General features: G+C 47.4%; 2 protein-coding genes across 2 annotated transcripts; one reads left to right on the top strand and one right to left on the bottom strand.

Annotated features, from left to right (window-relative positions):
* Positions 1 to 7,164: 7,164 nt before the first annotated feature.
* On the bottom strand, positions 7,165 to 12,750 carry NECAP1 (NECAP endocytosis associated 1). The gene is made up of 8 exons (XM_076345919.1): positions 12,563 to 12,750; positions 11,188 to 11,288; positions 10,939 to 11,043; positions 10,448 to 10,529; positions 9,934 to 10,042; positions 9,661 to 9,847; positions 7,577 to 7,670; positions 7,165 to 7,456 (listed from the first exon to the last, which is right to left on the bottom strand). Exons 1-8 carry the CDS (start codon positions 12,658 to 12,660, stop codon positions 7,408 to 7,410), a joined length of 825 nt encoding a protein of 274 aa, XP_076202034.1. The 5' UTR covers positions 12,661 to 12,750; the 3' UTR covers positions 7,165 to 7,407.
* Positions 12,751 to 19,711: 6,961 nt separating this feature from the next.
* On the top strand, positions 19,712 to 23,177 carry C3AR1 (complement C3a receptor 1). Its single transcript, XM_076328804.1, has 2 exons — positions 19,712 to 19,742; positions 21,597 to 23,177. The coding sequence occupies exon 2, from the start codon at positions 21,604 to 21,606 to the stop codon at positions 22,723 to 22,725; it is 1,122 nt and encodes a 373-aa protein (XP_076184919.1). The 5' UTR covers positions 19,712 to 19,742; positions 21,597 to 21,603; the 3' UTR covers positions 22,726 to 23,177.
* Positions 23,178 to 23,994: the final 817 nt, after the last annotated feature.

The following is a 23,994-nucleotide window of genomic DNA, read 5'->3' as shown; positions in this document are numbered from 1 at the left end:
TGGGGGACTCGGCGTATACATAACCCAGCAACTGGGCACAGGTCAAGGGCACTCATCCTCCTGACCCTCAAGGCAGAATGGTGGGCACTTGTCTGAGGGTAAAGGCCACGGCTCCAGCTGGGGGGTCTGCACCATCTACCCCAGCGGTAGATGCCTCCACGCAGATGGAGCTGCTGAAGGGAGAGGCTGCAGTGCAGACCTCAGGCTGCAGGAAGTGCCTAGACCTTTCTCCTGGGGCAGGGACAGGCAGCAGACCTGCCTGCAAAAAGTGTGCCCAGGTGGAGGACCTCCTGCAGCAGGTGGCTGAGCTGCAGGAGGTGGTGAGAAGGCTGCGTAACATCAGGGAGGCAGAGAAGGAGCTAGATAGCTGGTTCCAAGTGCAGTCTGCAGTGGACCCACAGCCCATGGCCAAACAGCCAAAAACTCCCCCACCAGCACACGCAGAAGGGAGCGGGAGGGCCAATAATGTAGAAGAATGGACGGTTGCAAAGGCAAGGACCAGCAGGAGGAAGAGACTTCCCCCAAAGCCTGAGGTGCCCTTGCAGAACCGCGTCACTGCTCTGCAGGCCAAAGAGGAAAGTCCTGTCACACCAGGAGAAGCGCTGGAGCTGAGTAATGCAGCCCGATCTGCCCCCCGTACAACAACCAGCGCAACTAAGAAAAGGCGACGGGATAGTAGGCAACTCTCTTCTGAGAGGCCAGAACCCATTTGCCAACCAGATGCACTCTCCAGAGAGGTGTGCTGCTTACCGGGGGCTCATATCAGGGATGTCACCGAGAGGCTACCAAGCCTCGTACAGTCCACTGACTATTATCCACTGCTGTTGTTTCACATGGGCACCAGTGACACAGCCAGGAGCAGGCTGAGGACTGTCAAGAAGGACTACAGAGCCCTGGGAGTGGTGGTAAGGGACTCAGGAGCACAGGTAGATTTTTTTCATCAATCCTGCCGGTCAAAGGGAAGGGGTTTGAAAGGGTCAGTTGAATCTGGCGAGTCAACAAATGCTTACAGGACTGGTGCCACAGCCAGGGGTTCAGCTACTTAGACCGTGGGACTCGCTTTGAGAAACCTGGTCTACTGGGGGCTGATCGGGTCCATCTGTCAGAGAAGGGGAAGAGCATCTTTGGCCATAGGCTTGCCAAGCTGGTGAAGAGGGCTTTAAACTAGAGATGCCGGGGGCGAGGAACCTCAATCCATCCCACCCCTACTAGTTTGATGCCAGGGCCAGCAATAGATGCCCAGAGCCTGGAGAAGGAACACAGGTCAGCAGGAGAGCACCTGAAGAGCAGCACAAAGGAACGCCAGCCAGTAAGACAGCTTCATCAGGGGCCCAACTTAAATGCCTCTATGCAAACGCACGTAGCATGGGGAATAAACAAGAGGAGTTAGAGATGTGCACATGCCTGCAGGGCTATGACCTTATTGGCATCACGGAGACATGGTGGGATGGCTCCTATGATTGGAGTGTTGGGATGGAGGGATACAGGCTCTTTAGGAAGGACAGGCAGGGGAGACGAGGAGGGGGTGTCGCCCTCTATGTCAATGACCAGCTGGAGTGCATGGAGCTCTGCCTGGGGATGGATGAGGAGCCGACCGAGAGCTTATGGGTCAGGATTAAAAGGAGGGCAGGGACAGATGCCATTACAGTGGGGGTCTGCTACAGGCCACCTGACCAGGAAGACCGAGCTGATGAGGCCCTCTATAGCAGATAGGAGCAGCCTCACGCTCATGAGCCCTGGTCCTCATGGGGGACTTCAACCACCCCAACATCTGTTGGAGGGACAACACGGCAGAGCATAAGCAATCCAGGACGTTCCTGGAATGCATCGATGATAACTTCCTTCTCCAAGTGGTAGAGGAGCCAACGAGGAGAGGTGCTATGCTGGACCTTGTTCTCACCAACAAGGAGGGGCTGGTGGGCAATGTGAAGCTCAAGGGCAGCCTGGGCTGCAGCGACCACAAAATGGTGGAGTTCAAGATCCTTAGGACACCGAGGAGGGCGCACAGCAAGCTCACTACCCTGGACTTCAGGGGAGCAGACTTTGGCCTCTTCAGGGATCTGCTTGGTAGGGTGCCATGGGACAAAGCCCTGGAGGGAAGAGGGGCCCAAGAAAGCTGGGTGATATTCAAGGATCACCTCCTTCAAGCTCAGGAGCTCCCAACAAAGAAGAAGTCCAGCAAAAATGCCAGGAGGCCTGTATGGATGAACAAGAAGCTCCTGGACAAACTCAAACACAAAAAGGAAGCCTACAGAGGGTGGAAGCAAGGACATGTAGCCTAGGAGGAATACAGAGAAATTGTCCGGGCAGCCACGGATCAGGTTAGGAAAGCTAAAACCCTGATAGAATTAAATCTGGCCAGGGACATCAAGGGCAACAAGAAAAGATTCTATACGTACGTTGGGGATAAAAGGAAGATGAGGGAAAATGTGGGCCCTCTCCAGAACGAAACGGGAGACCTGGTTACCCGGGATACGGAGAAGGCGGAGGTACTCAATGACTTTTTTGCCTCAGTCTTCACTGGCAAGTGCTCGAGCCTCACCTCCCAAGCCGCAGAAGGCAAAGGCAGAGACTGGGAGAATGAAGAGCTGCCCACTGTGGGAGAACATCAGGTTCGAGACCATCTAAGGCACCTGAAGGTGCACAAGTCCATGGGACCCGATGAGATCCATCTGCGGGTCCTGAAGGAACTGGCGGATGAAGTTGCTAAGCCACTATCCATCATATTTGAGAAGTCGTGGCAGTCCGGTGAAGGTCCCACTGACTGGAAAAGGGGAAACATAACCCCCATTTTTAAAAAGGGAAAAAAGGAAGACCCGGGGAACTACAGGCCAGTCAGTCTCACCTCTGTGCCTGGGAAGATCATGGAACAGATCCTCCTGGAAGCGATGCTAAGGCACATGGAGGACAGGGAGGTGATTCGAGACAGCCAGCATGGCTTCACTGAGGGCAAGTCCTGCCTGATTAACCTAGTGGCCTTCTATGATGGAGTGACTACATCAGTGGACACGGGAAGGGCTACAGATGTTGTCTGTCTGGACCTCTGTAAGGCCTCTGACAAGGTCCCACACAACATCCTTCTCTCTAAACTGGAGAGGTATAGATTTGATATACATATTACACCAGAGGGATGGGATGCCATCCAGAGGGACCTGGACAAGCTGGAGAAGTGGGCCTGTGTGAACCTCATGAGGTTCAACAAAGCCAAGTGCAAGGTCCTGCACCTGGGTCGGGGCAACCCCCGGTATCAATACAGGCTGGGGGATGAAGGGATTGAGAGCAGCCCTGCTGAGAAGGACTTGGAGGTACTGGTGGATGGAAAGCTGGACATGAGCCAGCAATGTGTGCTCGCAGCCCAGAAGGCCAATTGTATCCTGGGCTGCATCAAAAGAAGCATGGCCAGCAGGTCCAGGGAGGTGATTCTGCCCCTCTACTCTGCTCTGGTGAGACCCTACCGGGAGTACTGCGTCCAGCTCTGGAGCCCTCAGCATAAGAAAGACATGGACCTGTTGGAGCAGGTCCAGAGGAGGGCCACGAAAATGCTCAGGGAGATGGAACACCTCTCCTATGAAGAAAGGCTGAGAGTTGGGGTTGTTCAGCCTGGAGAAGAGAAGGCTCTGGGGAGACCTTATTGCAGCCTATCAATACTTAAAAGGGGGCTTATATGGCAGCAAACTTTTTAGCAGAGCAGTCCCCCTTTTTTGCGACAGGACAAGGGGGAATGGCTTTAAACTAAAGGGGGGTAGATTTAGACTAGATATAAGGAAGACATTTTTTGCACTGAGGGTGGTGAAACACTGGCACAGATTGCCCAGAGAGGTGGTGGACGCCCCATCCCTGGAAACATTCAAGGTCAGGTTGGACGGGGCTCTGAGCAACCTGATCTAGTTGAAGATGTCCCTGCCCATGGCAGGGGGGTTGGACTAGATGACCTTTAGAGGTCCCTTCCAACCCAAACTATTTATGATTCTAAGATATCCACCCTATTCATCAAAACAGAGTAAGTTTTGCTCCTAGATCTAAAGAAATGTAGCGATTTTTTTTTTTTGGCCACTATAGATGCTAGAATATTTGACAATGACACCAGCATTTACTGGTGTCATTCAAACAGCTGACTTAAAAGATTAAGACTTCTCATCTTTACCCAGGCCGCAAGATTTCTGTTGTACTTTCAACACAATCATATGTACAGCTTTACTGTCTGGCAGAGGAACACTGAGCAAACATGGCTGTGCAAGAAGAGATGGCTGTGAGAAGGCTTGATAGAAGAACATCAGGGCTGTGAGCATATTCTCCATCTTCTGGAAGATTGGCTGCCTGGACTCAGGTCCAGCTTAAATAATACAGGTGTCTGGCTTTGAGAAACCTCAGCAAGGTATGCCTATGAGCTTCTCTCAGCTAAAGTTCTCACCCTTGATCCCTGCCTGAGCTAGTGCAGCCGTGCCCATGCCTGGCCACGTACCCTGCTGATCCAAGTCCTCATCCTGACCTGCTCTGATCTTCCTGCTTAGGTACTGTGGGACTGTTCCTTTGTCAGCAAGGCCACTGCCCCTGCCTACCTTGTTGTGACTCAGCTTCCAGCTTGCTCTCCCTTTCAGAACAGCCTGCCCTTGCTGCTCCCTGACAAAGGGCCCACTCAGCTCACCTTGCTCATCTCTGCAGTCAGCAGAAAGACTGCTTGCCATTTACAAGCATGGCAAGAATCAATTCTGAAAACATGTGCAGGGTGTAGAAGCCTCTAGTGTCTGAAATGCTAAATGGCAGGGCGACTTAAGTTTTCTCACTTGCTAGTTTTATCCACATTCTTATCAAGCATCACACACCCCCCTACAGTCAGGCCTGCTTCCATGTTTGTTTTTTTGGTCCCGTCCCGTCCACCCCCCACCCCCCCGATTTGGAACAGCCATAGGTAATTTTTGTGTCCTTCTTCCATGTTCCTACTTCTTTGCTCAGGCAGAGCCTGAACCCGTTCACTCCTAAAGCTGCTCCTGTCCAGTCTGCAGGCCGTAACGCACTTGCAGAAGGCTAAGTAGGCTACTAGGATCTTGCTAGAGACATAAAGACCTTCAATCTGCAGGGCTTCCAAAGCAACAACAATTTGACAACTTAGAAGACTCATGACATTCTTTTCCCCAATATTACTTGTTTAATTACCATTTGCACCAGTACATCTTATGCTTTATATACATATATCTTTAATTTTTGCTTCTTCAGCTTTCCAAATACATAATATATTATCTCCAGAATACTAACTAAGACAATAAAGAAGAGGCTCCTAGTTAGTTGTTAATTGGTGCCATGAACTTCCTTGGTTTGGGGAACCGATACATAGTTGAAATGACAGGACCTCACAATGATTTGAGCAAAAAAAGAAAAAGAAAACAAAAAGCCAACCAGCAGTCCATGACTTCGCTAGCAGATTATAGCCACCCACAAATTCAGAGGAGGCAGGGAGTTTAAGTACAATGAGACTGCAGGAGGGACTATGAAGGCGGGGGAGGGGCAGCAGGGGGAACACCAAGAGAGCCAGGGGATCAGGATTAAGTGACTACTTAAAATACATCCAAGAGCAGTCTGGTCCCCACTTCCACAAGTGGAACTGCAGCAGCTTTAGAGCTATTTTCAAGAATTTTGCTTCCCAAAGGGATGGTCTAAGTGAAACTTTGTCTCCAAAATGCCCTCAGTGTAGTAAGACGACAAAAAAAGAACAAGAGACCCTTGCAAGTACAAGGTGCATACAGCTAACTACTCTCTTTTAAAAGCCTCACCAGGAAATCTTTGCCCAAAGGGAAAAATTTACTTGCACAGGTGTGCTAGCAGACAGTATCCCAGTTACAAAAGCGTTGCTGCTGGTTGAGTGTTCAAAACAGGAAGAAGCCTTCCAGCGAAGTACCAAATCCCTAGTGTTCTAGTAACTGGGTACAGCTGTAGAAGAGTCACTGAGACCACCTTCCCAGCTAGTGTTTTGGCTTATCAGCTAGCACAGAGGGTAGCCCGCAGGCTTTGCCCAGAGTAATCAGCAGACTTACACCCCAGATCACATCCACAGCTGCTGAAGATGGAATAGTGTCCAGATCAAAGGGCCTTAGGAAACTCTCCCAAAGAGAACAGCAGAGAGTAAGGGGCTTGTACCTCTTTCTAACCCCCTAAACCACACAGAAAATAGAGGGGGTTTGGGGCATGTTAAAAATAAAAAAATATCCAAGTTACAAAAACCAGCTCACATCCCCAGAAAGTTAGCGTCAGAAGAAAAGCCACAAGAAGGAACACAGGTGGGAGAGTTTCACTGCCACAGTTCTCAGGACTGGGCCTACTATACATTTCTTGCCCAAATGATAAATGTCAGTTGAAAAGGGGAAGGAGATTGTCCCTTCACCAGAGAATAATCCACTGTCCCACCATAGTTCTTATTGTGGCATGGATATGCAATACTTGTAACACAGTGCCAAGTCACAACACAAGGCCAGGGCTCAGGATAGTGATGCAGGAACATGAAATGCTGAGTGGTGGGATTACCTGGTTGTCATCTAGTGCAAGTAACTACCAAATTATAAAAACAGTTTTGTTTTAAAGCTATTTCCAGTTAAAACAGCTCAGTGACAATGAGGCCTTTGCATGGGGCAGGAGGGAGAAAGGAGTGAAAATGAGAGAAGTTCCTCCAGTGAACCTGCAAGCTAAACAAGGAGCCTCAAGATGGGGTGCCCACCTGGAGCTACAGCACAATGGCAGCAGGTCTACTCAAGGACTTGCATGACTGCTCCCACAAGAGCACAGGAACATCCAGCACTATCAAGAATTGCACCAAAGAGAGGAAGAGTAATGCGTGCATGGGGAGGTTCACTCCTCACCATGGATGTAATTCATCAAAAAGGGTTTTGTGTTGAGACAAGACCTATCTCCTTACAGCTTCCACTTACAAGCCGCAGCCAAATGCGGCTGCCCTCAGCACTGCAGGCCAAGCTGCAGAGATTTGAGTCACTATTGAAAGCAGCCACAAAAAGCAACAGTCCAACCAGAGAAAATTTAAAGGACAAGGAACCCAGAGGCACCTACCCAGCCTTCTCCCGTACCCACCTTCTTCAGGATTCTTGCTTTCCCTGTATGGAAAGATGGGGAAGAGAGCTAGGATGTACCATGTAACAGCCAAGTGGGTGGAAGAGAGGAGGCTACCTCTCTCCTCCTTGCCCACCTTGTGAGGAGTCAGTATGTTCTCTTTAGGTTCAGTGGTTTCACTGTGGGATCAAAAATAGTAAGTTTTGACTGAAGTGAAGATCTGGTTTAAAAAGGAAGGATTGTCCCGATTTGTTTTTGATTGAAGACTAGAGAGGTTTGTGCCCCCTCTGATCCCATTTGGTGCCTCTAGAGCCTCTTGGTCATCAGTTTGTCCCATTCCACTGCTTTGACTATTCAGAACTGGACCCAGTTGGACTGCTGAGGAGCCTGATTGGGAACAGCACTGAAATAAAGAAAGGACAATCAAAGGAGCAGATCTAATAAGACTTCTTAACTTATGGCTCTTCCAGTGCCCCTCAGGACACTACACTTCTTGTGTGCAATTCCCTTCACCACAGTTTACCTGGATGCAGTGCTGAAGTCTCCCCAGAGGTCTGTGGTAGCTGATGCTGGTGCCTTGGATGCAGATGCAGGAGCATCTAAGTCTAATAGAATATCTAAGGCAGAAGGAAAAAAAAACAAAAACAAAACAAAATCAAGCTAATCAAGACAAAAACCACAGGCATTTAAACTGTCACCTTACACAAACTGCTGGATGCAGGGGCAGAGAATCTTTGAAGTGACTCCAGCTCTCCCTTCAGAAGAAGGAAGTTAGACTTTTTAAGGATTTTGTTATAACAGCAGCTCCTTTTGCTGAATGTGCACTGAGCCTCCAGCTCCCACTACAAGGGTACATCATCTTCAAGAACTATTCGGTCTCCACGTAGCGTACCTACTGGCAGATTTGTGACGTATCACCTCTCCCAGTAGAAATAAGGCTCAGACTCAGCCCAAGCTCAGCAATCATAACAGTTGCCACCTTAACAGTACAAATCACACGCTGGAGTCCAGCCCTGTTCAGAAGCTTGTGATTTCTTCTCACTCCAATCTGTGTACAGCACTGCTAAAGTCTCTGCCTTCACAAGAGTATCATCAGCTCTCCAGACACCTCTGTATGGTCACACTAAAAGTGTGTACAGCATCCAGAAGACTGCAGCAACCTCTTTGTTACAGAATCACAGAATGGTTTGGGTTGGAAAGGACCTTCAAAGATCACCTAGTCCAACCCCCCTGCCCTGATCAGGGACATCTTTCACTAGATCAGGTTGCTCAAAGCCCTGTCCAATCTGGCCTTGAACACTTCCAATGATGGGGCATCCACAACTTCTCTGGGCAACCTGTCCCAGTGTTTCACCACCCGCAGCGTAAAAAATTTCTTCCTTACATCCAATGTAAATCCACTGTCTTTCAGTTTAAAACCATTGCCCCTTGTCCTATTCACTACAGGTGCTGGTATAAAGTCTTTCTCCATCTTGCTTACAAGACCCCCTTATACATTGAAAGGCTGCAATAAGGTCTCCCCAGAGCCTTCTCCTCTCCAGGCTGAACAACCCCAACTCTCTCAGCCTTTCTTCACAGGAGAGGTGTTCCATCCCCCTCATCATTTTCGTGGCCCTCCTCTGGACCTGCTCCAACAGGTCCGTGTCTTTCTTATGCTGAGGGCTCCAGAGCTGGACGCAGTACTCCAGGTGGGGTCTCACCAGAGCTGAGTAGAGGGGCAGAATCACCTCCCTCAACCTGCTGGCCACGCTTCTTTTGATGCGGCCCAGGATACGATTGGCCTTCTGGGCTGCGAGCACACATTGCTGGCTCATATCCAATTTTTCATCCATCAGTATCCCTAAGTCCCTGTCTGCAGGGCTGCTCTCAATCCATTCATCCCCTAGTCTGTACTGATACTGGTGATTGCCCCACCGCAGGTGCAGGACCTTGAACTTGACCTTGTTGAACTTCATACATACACACATATATATATGTGTGTGTGTGTGTGTGTGTGTATGTATGAAGTTCAAGATATATATTTTTATTTATGTATAAAATCATAAATTATATAAAATTATATACATATTTTTAAAGTAACCCACTACACCCACAATCCCACTATACTTTGCACCTCTTTCTGCTGCTCGTACTAAAGCTTCCTCTCTCCCTATTCAAAGCCACTCAAGAGGTGCTTTTTCTGCATCTTTCAACAACAATCACAAGTCTATCTACATTTTTCTGCAGAAAGCAAGTGACTGTGCAGTACTTTTCTGGACACCCTACACAGCTCTGCCAGTGCTCCCAAAGCACATGCAAGTTCAGAAAAATCCAACTATTTAAATTTCATACCCCCCTCTCCCCAAGATCGTTTCGACCAAGTCGCTTGGTTTCTCCTCTTGCAAGGAGAGGAGCTACAACGCTGTCCTCCTTGCAAGGAGAACAAGCAGGTTTTATTAAACAAGCATGGAGATCCTCAGGTCAAAGAGAGCAAAGCCCTCAGGACACATCATGTCTCACAGGGCACTGTTGGCACTAGATTGAACACTGGTTCCCTGAAGCAGGCCTCAGTCCTCTCTATGCACCTACTAGTGTCTGACAGACTGTTTGCTCTATGCTAATGTTTACCTGCACTGCTCACGTTAGTAGATTTCAGCACGGGTGGTGGTGTGACATGGTTGGCAATGGCTGTGGAAGAAGGGGGAGGGATAGGAGGGACTGCAATTTTGCCTCCTGGTGGGGGTGGCAGCAGGCTTAGACCCCCTGATCCAGACACACGAGGCTTGGCTGCTCCTCCTTTCTTTGTCGTCATGTTCTGTACAAGAAGAAAGGATAGACCGCTTTTAGGCAGTCTCCATTGGCATATCCAGAGAAAGAAGCAGGGTAAACTGGGCTGCTTACCCCAATGTTCAGTTTGATGGTCTGTCCTTCCTTAAACCCTAAGTCTAATTTGGGACGTGTGTCAGCTTCCTGGGACTCCTTGGAGATCTCAGTCTCCTGCTTCACCCACCTAAAAAGAAGAGAGGAAGACATAAGAGCCTGTGGCAAAGGGAAACAGGGTTTCAGAAAAATGCATGGTTCCTCTCCCCACCCTGCCAAAGAACTACCTTGCTTTGACAAACCAGCTACCTCCCTACTCCCAGTGTAGTACAGCAAAAAGCTGGGACCACCACAAACCCAAGAGACTAACACTGCACCTGTAGCATCACAGGCCCCAAGCTTAAGACTTACAGATCTGACCCTGCAGGACTCTCAGCTTGCATGACAGTTGGCAGCAGACTCAAGTGACCCTGATGGAGCCAGAGCAGGGCTTCATGTCCATCCCAAGGAAGCCTACACTAAATGAACGTGCACCACCACCCGCCGTGTTCTACAGGCCAGAGGAAAAACAGCATTCCAGAAAAGCACAACTCACTTGAAGTGATCCTGCAAAGAGACGTTGAAGTCAAAGGCATCACCACGATCCGTGAAGCCAATGCCTATAAAAGCACTTCGTCCTAGCAAGGAGACAGGAGGAGTCATTGCAGGTGCCCTGCAAATGGGCCCTTGTGTTCATTCACTCCAAAATCCTTCTGCTTCTCCTAAACCACTCTGTACTACCTCCCTCTGACACACCTGCAGCTGGACACCAGCAGCTCACAGCAGTTCGTTGTTCCCAGCCTTCAGGATGCACCCTTCTTCCCATGTGGCACTCTCAGAAACTGAACGCTCATTCCCAGCCCCTGGACTGTGTGCCATGTAGAGAACCCTCCTCTGTTAACCTTGCCTTCCTACCTCTCCAGGCACACTACCCAGCCTTTTCAGCACTCCCAACACCATTTCAATCCACCTGGCATACACCCAGCTCCATCAGGCTAAGTCTCCTCCACCCCTAGCACTTGGCACATACGTGACCCCTCAACTCACCAGTCCCATCCTGAATTCGAATCACAAAATAGCGGCTAGAATCCGCCACAGTTTCTACTGCAATGCCAGGGTATTGATCTATAGGAGCCTGGGCGAAGAGTTCTCCTGCAGACAAAGAATCAGGTGTTAAGGAGAGCAACCTCTTGCTAAAGCATGGCCAGGGCTGCCATGCACAGCTCTGAGCAGGCTTAGAAGCACAGGCTCATAAGCAGCAATCATTGTCACAGTCTGCCACAGCCTTTCCCTTACCTGAAACCTTATCCTCCAGTTTTATGTATGCAGTTTTGCCTTTGGAGGTGACACGAAGCCGCCCTGTCCAGTCCGGATGGTCCAGTTTCCAGTCAGATGCCCTGAAAAGAAAAGCAACTGCTCACTGACGATACATCAACCCCTCCACTTCTGCCCAACCATCTCGGCAAAAGTCTCTGCTCCCAAACCTTCAACACCTGCAGCTGCCTTATCCCACTTCTCTCCCCAAACAATACATGATGTCTCAGCTCCTCTCCATTGCTGCCAATCAACACACATGGTTCTGACCAGCCTCTCTTTCCTCTGGGTAAAGGGAAATAGATACAGTCCGGAAAACATCAACTCTGTCTTTACCTTTATAAGCTTGCTGAAGAGGGGAGACTGAAATCCAGAAACTCACTTGAAACAGTAAACCCAAAAGCAACTAGTAAGTGAATTGTGAGCATCACAAAGACCCCAAAAATTAATTAAAGCATGCTGAAAAGCCACTCCGTTATTCTACACTGGTGATGTAAAATAATGTCATGTACCTCTGAACTTAGAGCCAGCTAGCTTACACTAGGTAAAACATCATACACACAGACATCTTGACTAGCCCATCAAACTCTTTGCTACAGACTGTTGTGAAGGGAAAAAAGAAAAAAAAAAAAAAGAGAAGAAATACCCCAAGCGCAGCATCCACAGCAGCAAGAGTTTGCCAAGTTCAGCGAGTACCACCAACACCCATCAGTGCCGCAGCGCACAAACCCATTTCTCCCGAAGTCTGTGGGCACAGCTTACAAAGTCACACTCCACTAGTTTCAGCTAAAGAGAGGGAAGGCATTTCTAACTCCTGGTCCTGCAATCTCCTCTTAAGAATAATGCTGAACTCCTTCTGGCTTCCTCCCGGCTACTGCGAGAGCCAACAGGCCAAATTCAACACGCCGTTATACCACATCAGACTCGTGCCCCAGGGAAGCAGGCAAACTGGGAGCACAGGTCAGCTCTGCCTGGAAGAGCAAGTTGCTCAGGTGCCCTCACCTCCTGCACATGATTAACAGCGCAGCCCCCGCTCCTCTACAGCACGGAGCGAACGCTCCCGCTTTTCGGCACAGATCACCTAGAAGAGGGGACTCAAGCCGGTACATCCCCCAGAGCTGCAGCCGATGGGGGCTACGGCCTCAGAGAACAGGCCTGACCTGCTTGCGGCCGCAGGCCACGGCCTCCCAAGGCCCCGCTTGGGGCGAGGACTCCCCTTCCCAGGCCCAACCCCTGGCTGCCCTGCCCGCCCTGCCCGCGGGGCTGCGGCCGCAGCCCCGCGGGCAGGGCGGGCAGAGCAGCCAGGGGCTGGGCCGCGCCAAGCTAGGGCGAACCCGGGCGCCACACGCTCCCTCACCTGTACCCGCGGTTGGAGGTGCGCGGAGGGATGCGGTAGACGTTGACATCGGGCTTCACGCAGAGGACGGACTCGTATTCCAGCTCAGCCGCCGCCATCTCAGCCGCGAAGCCCAACAACCCGGCGAGGAGCGAGGGGTGGGACCCTAATAACCGGGGGCGCTTCCGACCGCCATCTTTGATGAGGGCAGACGCCACGTAGGGGCGCTGGGGCGGCCGGGCCGGAAGCAAGCTACGTTGGAGGCGTGGAGGAAGGCATCTTGGATCCTGGCAGCAAAGCGCGGGGGCGGAGAGGTGGCCATCTTGGAGCCTGTTCTGACACAGCAGCGGGGGACGGCGCCATCTTGAACCCTGGCAGTTCCCCCACAGGGCCTGGCGCGGCCATGTTTGGTTCGGGCTGATGAAGCGGTGCCGGCCGCCATCCTGGACCCGGGCGCAGCTATGCCGGGAGAGGGCAGAGCAGGGCGGGCTAACGCGCCCCTGGGGAGGCCGGGTCCCCGTCCTGGGTGCTGGAGAGGCCCTGAGCTGCCGGCCTCCCGCCAGCCCCGTAGGCGGGAGGGGGCGCCGGCCGCGGGCTCCAGACCGCGGTGGCACGGAGCAAAAGGCGCCGGTGTCACGCCGAGAGCTGGGAAGCCAGGGCTGGGCCGTGCCGAAACATGGGGCTGGGTTTTGTGCCGCTACACAAATATCTGGGGGGGGGAGCGCTTGTGCCCTGCGTGGCCTCGGCAGTGGACCGGGGCGCTTCTCTCGTCCCCTGGGTGTTTTTCTTTCCCGCAGCCTTGGGTCAAAGCTTGGGTTTTAAGTGAAAATGGATTTTCTTGTGGTCTGCGGTGCTGGGATGAGGAGGTCTTTGGTAAAACAGCCAACCAAAGAGAAAACACAGCACAAACCATTACAAGTTTTGCAGCTAGAAGTGGTGAAAATGCCTGCTACATGAAGGTTAATTTCAGGAGCGTGACTTGCCAGAAATGTGGCCAAAAGAAGTGTATAGATACTAGTTTGTTTATCAAATACGATAAGATAAAGACTAGCAGCATTTAAACTGCTATTTTTTTAATAGTGACTTCCCAGCAAAGACTGGTGTTGAAGTGTACTGCTATGCAGTAGCCTGTGACTGAGTCTCTAAAAGTACTAAATGTTTACTCTGAAAACTGGAAGGAAAGGTGTAAGCAAAGTTACAAAGTTATATATCCACAGAGCCAGGGGTGGGCATAGCGTGAGCTAATTGTGCTAGGAAGTAATTTAAGCTATCCATGGAAGACTGAGCGAGCGCAGTTTATTGCTGAGGGTAAAGCAAAAAGTGAATGAAACAGCACTAAGTTTGAGGAATTATTTTTTTCCGGTATGAAATAGTTAATGCAGTGAGAGCTGAAAGGGTATCTGGAGATTTGTTTCTTGCTGTTTCCAGAGCGAAGTCAACAGGATGGTAATGAACCTCAATCATAGCAGTCAAACAAGCTGTCCTTCTGTCAGGTCAAATGTCCAGCTAGTCCAGCATTGTATCTCTGACAGTGCCCGGGACAGAAAAACTTTGAAACAAAGAAAGGGAGTCTGTGCTGCTGATTCCATAGATCTGGTAAGTGAAGCTATTTTGAAGCCAAGGACAGGAATAGTCTTGGGTTATTAAGACTAACAAAGTATGATACTTGTAATTTAACTAGCATATCTAAATGTAACTGGCCTAGTTTTCCCCAGAAATTATGTTGACAGCTGTATGAGTAGATACACAGGAAAGACGCATGACTGGTGTGAGCTAAGTACCTGAACAGATCTGGAATGACGCAAATGCGCAGCTTCCTCTTCCCCTTCCCCTTCCCCTCTGCCAGCTTGCTCTGCCTCCCTGCAGCGGGAAGGAGGGGCTGACACACTCTGCATTGTGGCAGATCTTGATGCCCCAGGGAGCAGAGGCCCGCACTCTGCTGTGTGGGTGCCCTGCCAGGCTGCATGCTGGAGCGGATAGATACCTGTCTGGGAAGAGAGATTTGAACACTTTCATGCAGCCTGCGCAAGAACTAGTAGAAATACACGGCGCCGATGCTTAATGCAGATATGTGCCACAGTGTAAAAGAAGGCTCTGCCTCCTTGCTTGCAATATGCCAGTGTTACATTGCTTGTCAAACTGCCAGAGTTAAGGCAAAGAGGTTAATGAGAGGCAAACCTTGGAGAAGAACAGAGCTGCTTAAAGAAAGCCTATAAAACAGTACAGAATTACACTTTCCTAGTATATTAGCCTAGCAATCTGTAGTGTAAGGGCTTTGTGGGCCAGGGGTTTGGTGTGCACTTGTTAGCAAAATTTTATAGACTTTCTTTCCATGGATTAATCTAATTGCTTTTTTTAAACTTATTTATTCTTTTGGTTACACATATCATCCCTGGAGCCACGAATCTAATTGTTCAATATGAAAAAGTGCAATTTTTTTTTTTTCCAAATGTCTACCTGATCATTTCATTTGATACCTCCTAGTTCTTGTGCTGTACAAATTCATGTGTCACCTTCTCCATGTGTCTCTCATACTGCCACTTAGATGTCTCTTTCCCAAGGTGAAGCATTCTCATCTATTTAGCTTGTCCACCAAAAGAAGTCATTCTGAGCCATGGCTGTCTAGTCATCACTTTCTGTATCATTTCTGATTCTATAATTGTTTTTAAGATCAAGGACCACCATAGCATTCAGTATTCAAGAAGCACCTGAATACTTCCTGTTATATTTACCTTTTGAATAGCATTGCGTGTTGACATGGTTTTTCATAGAACTTCCTGTAGTGAGTGCTAAGTTTTTTCTTTGAATGGTAATAACTTATCTAGATTACATCACTCTGTATATATAGTTATGTTGCTTTTCCAAATTCAGTAATTCACAACTAGCAATATTAAATGTCGCCTGCCTCTTTATTGTGCTGTCGTTCAGTGTGCCACAGTCCTCCTACAGTTCTTCTAGAAGGAGAGCATCTAAGATGAGAGACTGGCAAAGGGCCAACTTTTATAAGGCGTGCAAGGAAAGATGCACAAGCAGCATCAGGACACCAGGAATACATCTCCCATTCAATTCCATTGAGACTTAACCAGCAGAGAACATAACATTCTTCTGTCTTTTTCAGACAAGCGTCTCTGGACCAAGAAAATACAAAGCACTGCCAATAATAGCTAATGTGTTTTAATTTTTTTTTTAAAAAGGGTTAAGCAATGAGGTTGAAATACTGAAGGAAAACGTATTTAAAATCAGACTATGAAAGCAATGGAGGATCCATACTCTTCACACACAGAAATCTTCAATGAATGAAAACCAAGGAATAGCAGAAATCTTGGATGGAATTCCACAATGTTCAATCATATGAGGTGTGCAAATAAAAAGGCCTACACAAGTAGGGTAAAAGGCACAGTTCATGCCAATCCATAGGTAGCCTGATAATAAAGCATGCAGAAGAATCATTTGGGCTTTTGCTTTGCTTTTTGCTTTGCTTATTTAAGAAAAAAAAAATTGTTCAGGAATGTACTTAATGGATGGACCCAACATTTGGAATTTTCCTTCTCTGCATGGAAGGTACAGGGGAGACCAGTCTCACAAAATGACTCATTAGACAACTTAAAGGTTAATCCCAAGATGAGCATTTTTACAAAACAGTTCAAATACTACTTCAAATGGCGCTTCCTTCACTGAAAATGCCCTGGCAAAACATCTGACCCGAACAGTCAGTTCTGAGAACCTGTTATTGTGAAGAGCTACTTTTTAATTATGTATGATCTATGTATGTACCAGTTTTGCCAAGCTTTGTTCCCTGCTTGGTGTCCAAAGCTTGTGCTTACCTGAGCTTACTCAGCAATGTACAAAAATGCCTTGGGGCCATTCAGTGGATTTACTAAAGAGGAGAGTCTGAGGAATACTAGTGCAGGGCCACCCTGCGGATACTTGATGTCACTGGAAACTAAGTGCACAGTTGCGATGATGAAAACAAGCGCATAGCAAAGACTGGCCACCAGACCACTGCAGTATGCTTTCTAGAGAAACAGTTGTGCTAGTTATGGCTAAGCTTTATAGGGAGAGTTTTGGACAGGTTTTGTAGGAGGATGGGGTTTGCCATATACACAAGTAACATTCAGGGTCTGTGAAAGATCATAGCAATCTAGTCACTCCATCTGCAGAGAAATGAATGGGAGATCTGAGAGGGGCTGCAAAGCTTTGTAGAATGGCAGAAGAAGTAGTATAAATATAAAATACAAGTGGAATTGTCAGTTCTCACCAAAATGTTTTGGAGACAACCTGCATACTGTTGCAGGAGGGAGGCTTTTGTAAATATACTGATCACATTTTTGAATTGTATATGGGTATAACTATTTAGTAACTGATAGACTGGTGCAGTTTTGTAATAACAAACCTGAAACAGCAGTATAAATGGTAACTTGCATTAAGGTTTTAGCCAACTCGTGGTGGCCAGTTGAGTCTATACATCAAGATAAACTTCAATATGAACATCCTCATAGACAAGCTGATGGAGTATGGGCTAGATAAGTGGACAGTGAGGTGGAGTGAATAGTGGCTGAACTGCTGGGCTCAGAGGGTGGTGATCAGAAGAACTAAGTCCAGCTGGAGACCAGTCACTAGTGCTGTCCAGCTGCAGTTGACGCTGGTTCCAGTACTGTTTAACTCTTCATTAATGACCTGGATGATGAAGCAACGTGCACCCTCAACAAGTTTGCAGATGATACAAAACTGGTAGGAGTGGCTGACACACCAGATGTCTGTGGTACCATTCAGAGGAACCTGGAGAATTCGGCAGACAGGAAGCTCATGAAGGTCAACACGAAGTGGAAGTCCTGCACCTGGGAAGGAACAACCCCATGCAGTACTACATGCTGAGGGCTCATTACCTGGAAAGCAGCTTTGCAGAGAATGATGATATGGTCCTGGTGGACAAAAAGCTGAACATAAGCCAGCAATGCACCCTTGCAGCAAAGAATGCCAATAGCTGCCAGGGCTAAATTGGAAGGACTGTTGCCAGCAGGTCAAGGGAGGTGATCCTTCCCCTCTACTCAGTACTGGTGAGGCCACATCTAGAGTGCTGGGTCCAGTTCTGGGCTCCCCAGTACTAGAGAGACATGGACATAGTGGAGTGAAACTTGTGGAGAGCCGCTAAGGTAATTTAAATTAAGGGACTGGTACACCTGTCATGCAAGGAAAGGCTGAGAGAGCTGGGACTGTTCAGCCTGGAAAAGAGAAGGCTCAGGAGGATCTTATCATCTGTCTGATGGGAGTGTTTAATGGCAATGGAGCCAGACTCGTCTCAGTGGTGCCTGGTGACAGGACAAGAGGCAATGGGCACACACTGAAATACAGGAAGTTCCATCTGAACACAGTAAAACAGTTTTTTTCTGTGAGGGTGGTTGAACACTGGAACAGGTTTCCCGGAGAGTTTGTGGAGTCTCTTTCTGTGGAGATACTCAAACCCGACTGGACACGGTCCTGGGCAATCTTCTCTAGCCAACCTTGCTTTGAGCAGTGGGGTTGGGCTAGTCAGTCTCCAGTCAGTCTTCCGACTTCAGCTATTCAGTGATTGTGTGAATTAGAGCCTTTCTAAGCTAACTCAGTCTGTTTATCATGAGGAGAAGGGAGAGATCCAGAAGTGAAGAAAAGAATGCAGTGTGGTGATTTGGGATTACCAACAAAGCTGCAAGTCAAAGGTCTGGTCTGATCTAAGTAACAATTTTATGAGAGTAACAAAATGTCTTTTTTCCTCCTTGCACCATGTCCTTTGAGTATCTACATCATTTGGCCCTTTATGCTGAGGTGCAAAACGCTTCACTAGTCAAGCTGCTTAAAAGGTTCATTGATCTGGAAAACTATACCAGGCACCACATCATCACATCACCGTCCAGGGTGAGCTGGCTGGACTAAAGATAAAGTGCTTGCTGCGTCAAGGTTGGCTGCAGGGGAGAGGTTTTAACTGGGAGGATCAGAGCTGGCCAACTGGTGGAGAAGGACCTTCTTGCAAAGGAGAGTTTGACTAGAGCTAGCGAGGCATATGGTGGTGAAAAGGCTGTGTGTCCCTTGGCCAACAGGAGCCAATGGGAGTACCCTCCTGCCAACACTTTCTGTCTGGGTCTGAGGAGTCCCCCAGGGAAGATGGCAGCTGAGAAGAAGGTGCGGCTAGAGGAACTTTCCCGGCAGGCTGCTGACAGCCTGTCCATCTTTGGGGGTACAGCCCAGCCCTGGCCTGCCTTCCTGTTTCTGGTTTTGTGGGGTTTGTGTTGGAGGCAGCATTCGTGTGTTTCACAGAGACATGCTCAGGAGCAGAACTCTGCTCCATCCTGGTTCATTTTCCAGACCAAAACCAAAATGCTGAGGCTGATTCTTTTATGTCTGGGCTTTGTCATTTCTGCTTGCAGTCTTCATTTCCCAAATTGGGAGGGGTGAGGGGGAACCCTATTGTTGCACATTTGAAATGCCTTGCCTTAGATGTCTTGCAACATTTTGTGCTATCAGCATTTCCGTTAACCACATCTAACTTTTCATCAGTCAAGCTCCTTCTTTAAAAAAAAAAACACAACATAACTTTAAATACCCTGAAAGGTGAAAAATCAGATTACAGTCCCTTTGACATGACCAGTTATGATTTGCTGAGTACAATGTTCTGTATTTGGTGATCTAAGCTGTCTCAAGCTGGGACAGAAGCTGATCTGGATTGATAAGAATCCCAGAAATGGGATTAGCTAGGTGAATGTGCTGATCTGATAAACCATGGAAGTGGCTACAAGACAACAGATCAGATACCTGATGGTGGCATGGCAGGGTTTGGAATTATGAATCACATCAAGCAAAGGTCAGCATTATGCCAACAGGCAAGACATCTGATTCAGTTGCCTTATAGAAACTATAGTAAAGTATGTGTCTGTGCCTATCATTCCCTTGCTTCCTATTATTCTTTGACTCAGGGCACTATTTTATTTTTACAGTGTTGAGACAGCTTCTTTTGGCTTGACTGTTTGTTTATTTTATCAGCAGATCGTATCTAAAAATTCAAATGTGAGTCATCCTAAGCCAGGGTAAAAGAACATACTTAGCATACACGTGCACATACAGGAAAAAAGCAGTTCCTAAAATGTCATGCGAGTTTCTTTTTTCAGTCATTCCAGAGACAGGACTGATGGTACTTGCTCCCTGACACCAGAATATCTGCTTCACTAGGGTAGGTATAACGAGCTGCAGAATTCTGCTTTCCTCTTCAACTTGCAATTTCTTATTCTTCACTCCTGAAAACCTCTCTGTCCCCTCTAGTTCCCCCTTCCATCTTCATAACCACATAGCAGCCCTTCTAGCACTCTTGAAAACATAGCGTGGGCAGTATCTTCTTATTGATTCATCCCTCAGTTTGCTTTGGAGTAGGATTTGTATTACTGTCTTTACAGCATTCCTTGATTCTCTGTCCTCTTCATACCATCTTCTGTAGCTATATGGGGAGGCAACAAGATTCAGCTCTTGCAGCACTGTTCTCCAGTTGTCCCTGTAAAAGTCACTTCTGCATTTATCAGCAAGACCACAGGAAAGGAACAAACTTGTTAGAATTTTAAGTTAAGTCCCCAGCTGCCTTCCAGTAAATTCTTTCATAGCTTTCCTTGCAGGTCACCCTCAGCTAAAAGCCTTAGCTAAAAGCTAAGAAGCAATTCTTACCAAAAAGTGATGAATTACAATGTTTGTCACAACTGTTTATCTTAGTTTCTTCGTGGTGAAGCGGTTCTAACACTTATGCATCGCTCCACATTTAGACTATATGTTATGCAAGAAAGACATTGATGATTTGGAATATTTTTTTTAAATCATTGCTATTTAGTCCTGCACACAACAGTCCCTGACTGGCATTTAAGTACTGGCATAACAGAGGTTAAAATAGAATCAGGCTGGGTTGTCTTATTCATGTCTCCTCGGTTGCTTCTGTAGGCTGTATTCAGCTCTTACCTATGCAGTTTCCTTGTGTTCTGGTAATGCTTTTAGGGACCTTTCAGCAACACAACTGTCTTCATTGATTCAGCAAGGGTTTAGTTAACAGGGATTTTATAAACAATTCTATTAATGCTTAAAGGATGAAGATCAGGCTCTTTTTCTCAGTTCTATCTTGACTTTGCTAGATTTCCTTTGCTTTCCTTTCTAAATGTACTAATATCCAAGTCCAAGAATAATTGAGCAATTAAAGTGTTTCCACTACTGTTCTCATAGTTTTAAAACGTCACTTAAGTATTCTGTGGCTCAGCTTCATAGTCTTGCAATAAGACACCTTTTCTTATATCTAAAACGTCTCAAGAACATTACTGCTATTACTCTGTTTTAATTTTTCTTTCTACAACTAAATCTCTGTCTGTTCTTCTTAAACCATTAATTTCTCGCCTTTCTCCTCATCGAGACTAGCTTTCTAAGGAACCAGCAGAGAGCTCAGAACAAAAGCAGGGAGAAGGAAGTGCTTATTGAGACTTCCCTAAAAATACCCCTTAGCAGACAGAGTTGCTGTCCTGTCTGTTCTATTTATAATGTCCAGAAAGTGGAGTAGGGTTATTTCACTAAGACAAGCATTGCTTTCTCAACCTGAACCTATTTCACTGGTTATGCCAGAAGAAATCACTCATTTTAAAGGGAAAAGGAACTAAAATGCTGGCTTAGCTTTCTGAAGAAGAGAAGTGTATACAAAGCTGGAAGTCGATCAGGAAAGACACCTGGTGATAGTGTGGGCGTGTGAATGGAGAGCTCCACTTCAGAGTGGAGGCTAAAAAGAACCAGACTGAAATCAAAGGGGATGACAGATAGGAGAACTTAAGTGTATACAATCCCCTGTTTGAATAGTGGGGCTTATGTAGCATAGCCACCATAAGAATGCTGAAGGTGTATAATGGTCAGATTAGTAAGCCTTCAGCACAAACTTGTATAGACCGATGCCTTTGTACCCTGACAGCTCTGTACTGTCACCTGACTTAGAGATGCTTCAGTACAGATAAAGAGAAGAATTTGGGCAGGAGGGTGAGAATTGCCTACTAATTTGCTTTCTGTTTTATAGCTACAGAATGCGTCGCCTCCTGGGTAATAGCAGTTCACACGAACAGGCTGCTGTATATTATGGATCAGAATCCATTGTCTCCATTGCTATCTTCATCATCGTTTTCATCATAGGTATCCCAGGCAATGGATTGGTGATCTGGGTAGCTGGTCTGAAAATGAAAAGGTCTGTGAACACTGTCTGGTTCCTAAACCTTGCTGTGGCTGACTTCATGTGCTGCTTGTCCTTGCCGTTTTCCATTGTTCACCTGGCCCTCCATGAACACTGGCCGTATGGTTTGTTCCTCTGCAAAGTCATTCCATCAGTCATAATCTTCACGATGTTTGCTAGCGTCTTCCTACTCGTGGCCATCAGCATTGACCGGTGCCTCCTCGTGATGAAACCTGTCTGGTGTCAAAATCATCGAACAGTGAAATCCGTATCACTAATATGCAGTGGCATTTGGATCCTGGCCTTCATTTTCTGCTATCCTGTCTTTCACTACCGTGAGACTAGCATTCATGATGGCAAAACTGAGTGCGGGTACAATTCTGGAGATGATGAAATGCCAGATTATATGGATGATTCTGTAAATAGGTCACTGGAAAAATACTCAGCTTTAGCCTACAATGATAATGACTCAGGGGGAAATCCATATGAAAGTGATCATTCTGTATCCCTTGCCTTAGTGGTAATAAGCATCACTAGGGCTGTCTTTGGCTTTGTGCTCCCCTTTGGCATAATGGCAGTTTGCTATGCCATTATTGCTTTCAGAATGCGTGCAAATCAGTTTCACAACAGGATGCTGCGAACAATTGCGCTCGTGGTAGCCGCATTCTTCATCTGCTGGGCTCCATACCATGTAGTTGGCATTCTGCACCTTGTACCTACTCTTGGAACAGAGCTGAGGGAGTCATTGATCCTCTGGGATCACCTCTCTACAGCACTTGCATATGCCAACAGCTGCATCAACCCCCTGCTCTATGTTTTTGTGGGACGGGACTTCAGGGCAAAGGCACAGCAATCAGTGCAAAGAATCTTGGAAGGCATCTTTACCGAGGAACCAACGCGCTCAATCCCTTACTCCCTTGACAGAAGCAAGACTTCCACAGAGAAGGATGTTAGCAGCAGTGTAATGCAGGACTTCTGATCACTGCTGTAGAAAGAGTGAGCTATGGCCCAGCACATCTATCACTCTCCACTTAAAAGCTTTTTTTGCTGCAACACATTTGATTAATCTGCAGATCCACACACAGGGCACTGAGATGGTTCAGATCAGAACAGCTAAGCCCCTTTACATCCTACTCCAGAGAGATGGAAAGTTGGAGGTACCAAGGGTAATAAATCTGAGGGAAGATTCCGGTGAAGCAGGAGACACAGAGTACTTTAACCTTTAAAGAAGAAAGCAGGCTTGCAGAATGATTTGTGGTGGGATCATGTAGTTTAACCTCCGAATTGCTAGATGAGAATGTCATTAGAGTTACTTGCATATGTCTATGTTCTACATCTCCTGTCTCTAATAAATTGCAGATGAAACTAACTTTGATGTCTCTCCTTGGAATCTGCCATCCCATCTTTCCTCTCCTTTGGCTATACTTGGGGTCTGAGGGTTTTTTTCTGAAGATTTCCCTAGAGGGTAGTGCTATGTTTTCTTACAGCGGTGCATTAGAACAGCACTTGCCCCAGTCAGCTGCTTTGAACTGACTTTCATGCCCTGGCAGATGCCCAAGGTATTTCTTTGTCCCAGCAAATACATCACTGTACAGTAGTAACTGGTCCAATGCACACGCTGTAGCTATGTTCGTTAGCATGCACTCACCCACAGTCTCCCCAACACTCCCTCCACCACCAGAGTCCCAAATCTTCCTTTTAGGAAGTAGTCCAAGATTATCCAAATGTACCCACTGCATTTTAAGATGGCACATGAGCAGAACTTGAGCAACTGCAGTCATTGACAAACCAGATTAAGGTGGCTGCTGGACTATCGACCATTTGGTAAAACCTTGGAATTGAGAAGTAATAACCTCTAGTCTGACCCCAAGAAGGTGGGGAACAAGCCTGTTGCGGCACAGTCATGTCCTGCTCTCTACAAGAGATGTGCTTCTCATGCCTTTCTGGTGGAGGAAGATAAAGGTTTCATCCAGTCAAGCTATTTGGGGGCGCTTCCCAAGCTTGAATGTTCCCTGCTCCTGAAAAGCTGAAGTATGTTTATGAGGTACTTTAAGGAAGTGGTTTAAAATCTGCTTTTTGTGTTAGTCCTTCCTTAAAGGAGCAAGGTCAACAAATGGTATGACAAACAGCCACTAAGCATTGGTATATTTTTCACTTTGCCTTTCTGGCGAGCACGAGTTGAAAGACTCGCTGATCTCAGTGCCCTTAGAATAGCCAGCTGTGAAAGCTTTCAACGCTTTCTCTTGAC

The sequence above is a fragment of the Aptenodytes patagonicus genome, chromosome 1 (assembly GCF_965638725.1).
Source record: "Aptenodytes patagonicus chromosome 1, bAptPat1.pri.cur, whole genome shotgun sequence".
NCBI lineage: Eukaryota > Metazoa > Chordata > Aves > Sphenisciformes > Spheniscidae > Aptenodytes > Aptenodytes patagonicus.
This window is presented reverse-complemented; position numbering and strand designations above follow the sequence as displayed.

Bases quoted from the DNA above. Each gene is read 5' to 3' on its own strand.
- NECAP1 (XM_076345919.1), bottom strand. From the start codon at position 12,660: ATGGCGGCGGCTGAGCTGGAATACGAGTCCGTCCTCTGCGTGAAGCCC. The intron at 11,289-12,562 runs GTGAGGGAGCGT...TTTTCTTTTCAG, and splicing joins ACCTCCAACCGCGGGTACAG to GGCATCTGACTGGAAACTGG. The intron at 9,848-9,933 runs GTAAGCAGCCCA...CTTCTTGTACAG, and splicing joins CCATCAAACTGAACATTGGG to AACATGACGACAAAGAAAGG.
- C3AR1 (XM_076328804.1), top strand. From the start codon at position 21,604: ATGCGTCGCCTCCTGGGTAATAGCAGTTCACACGAACAGGCTGCTGTA.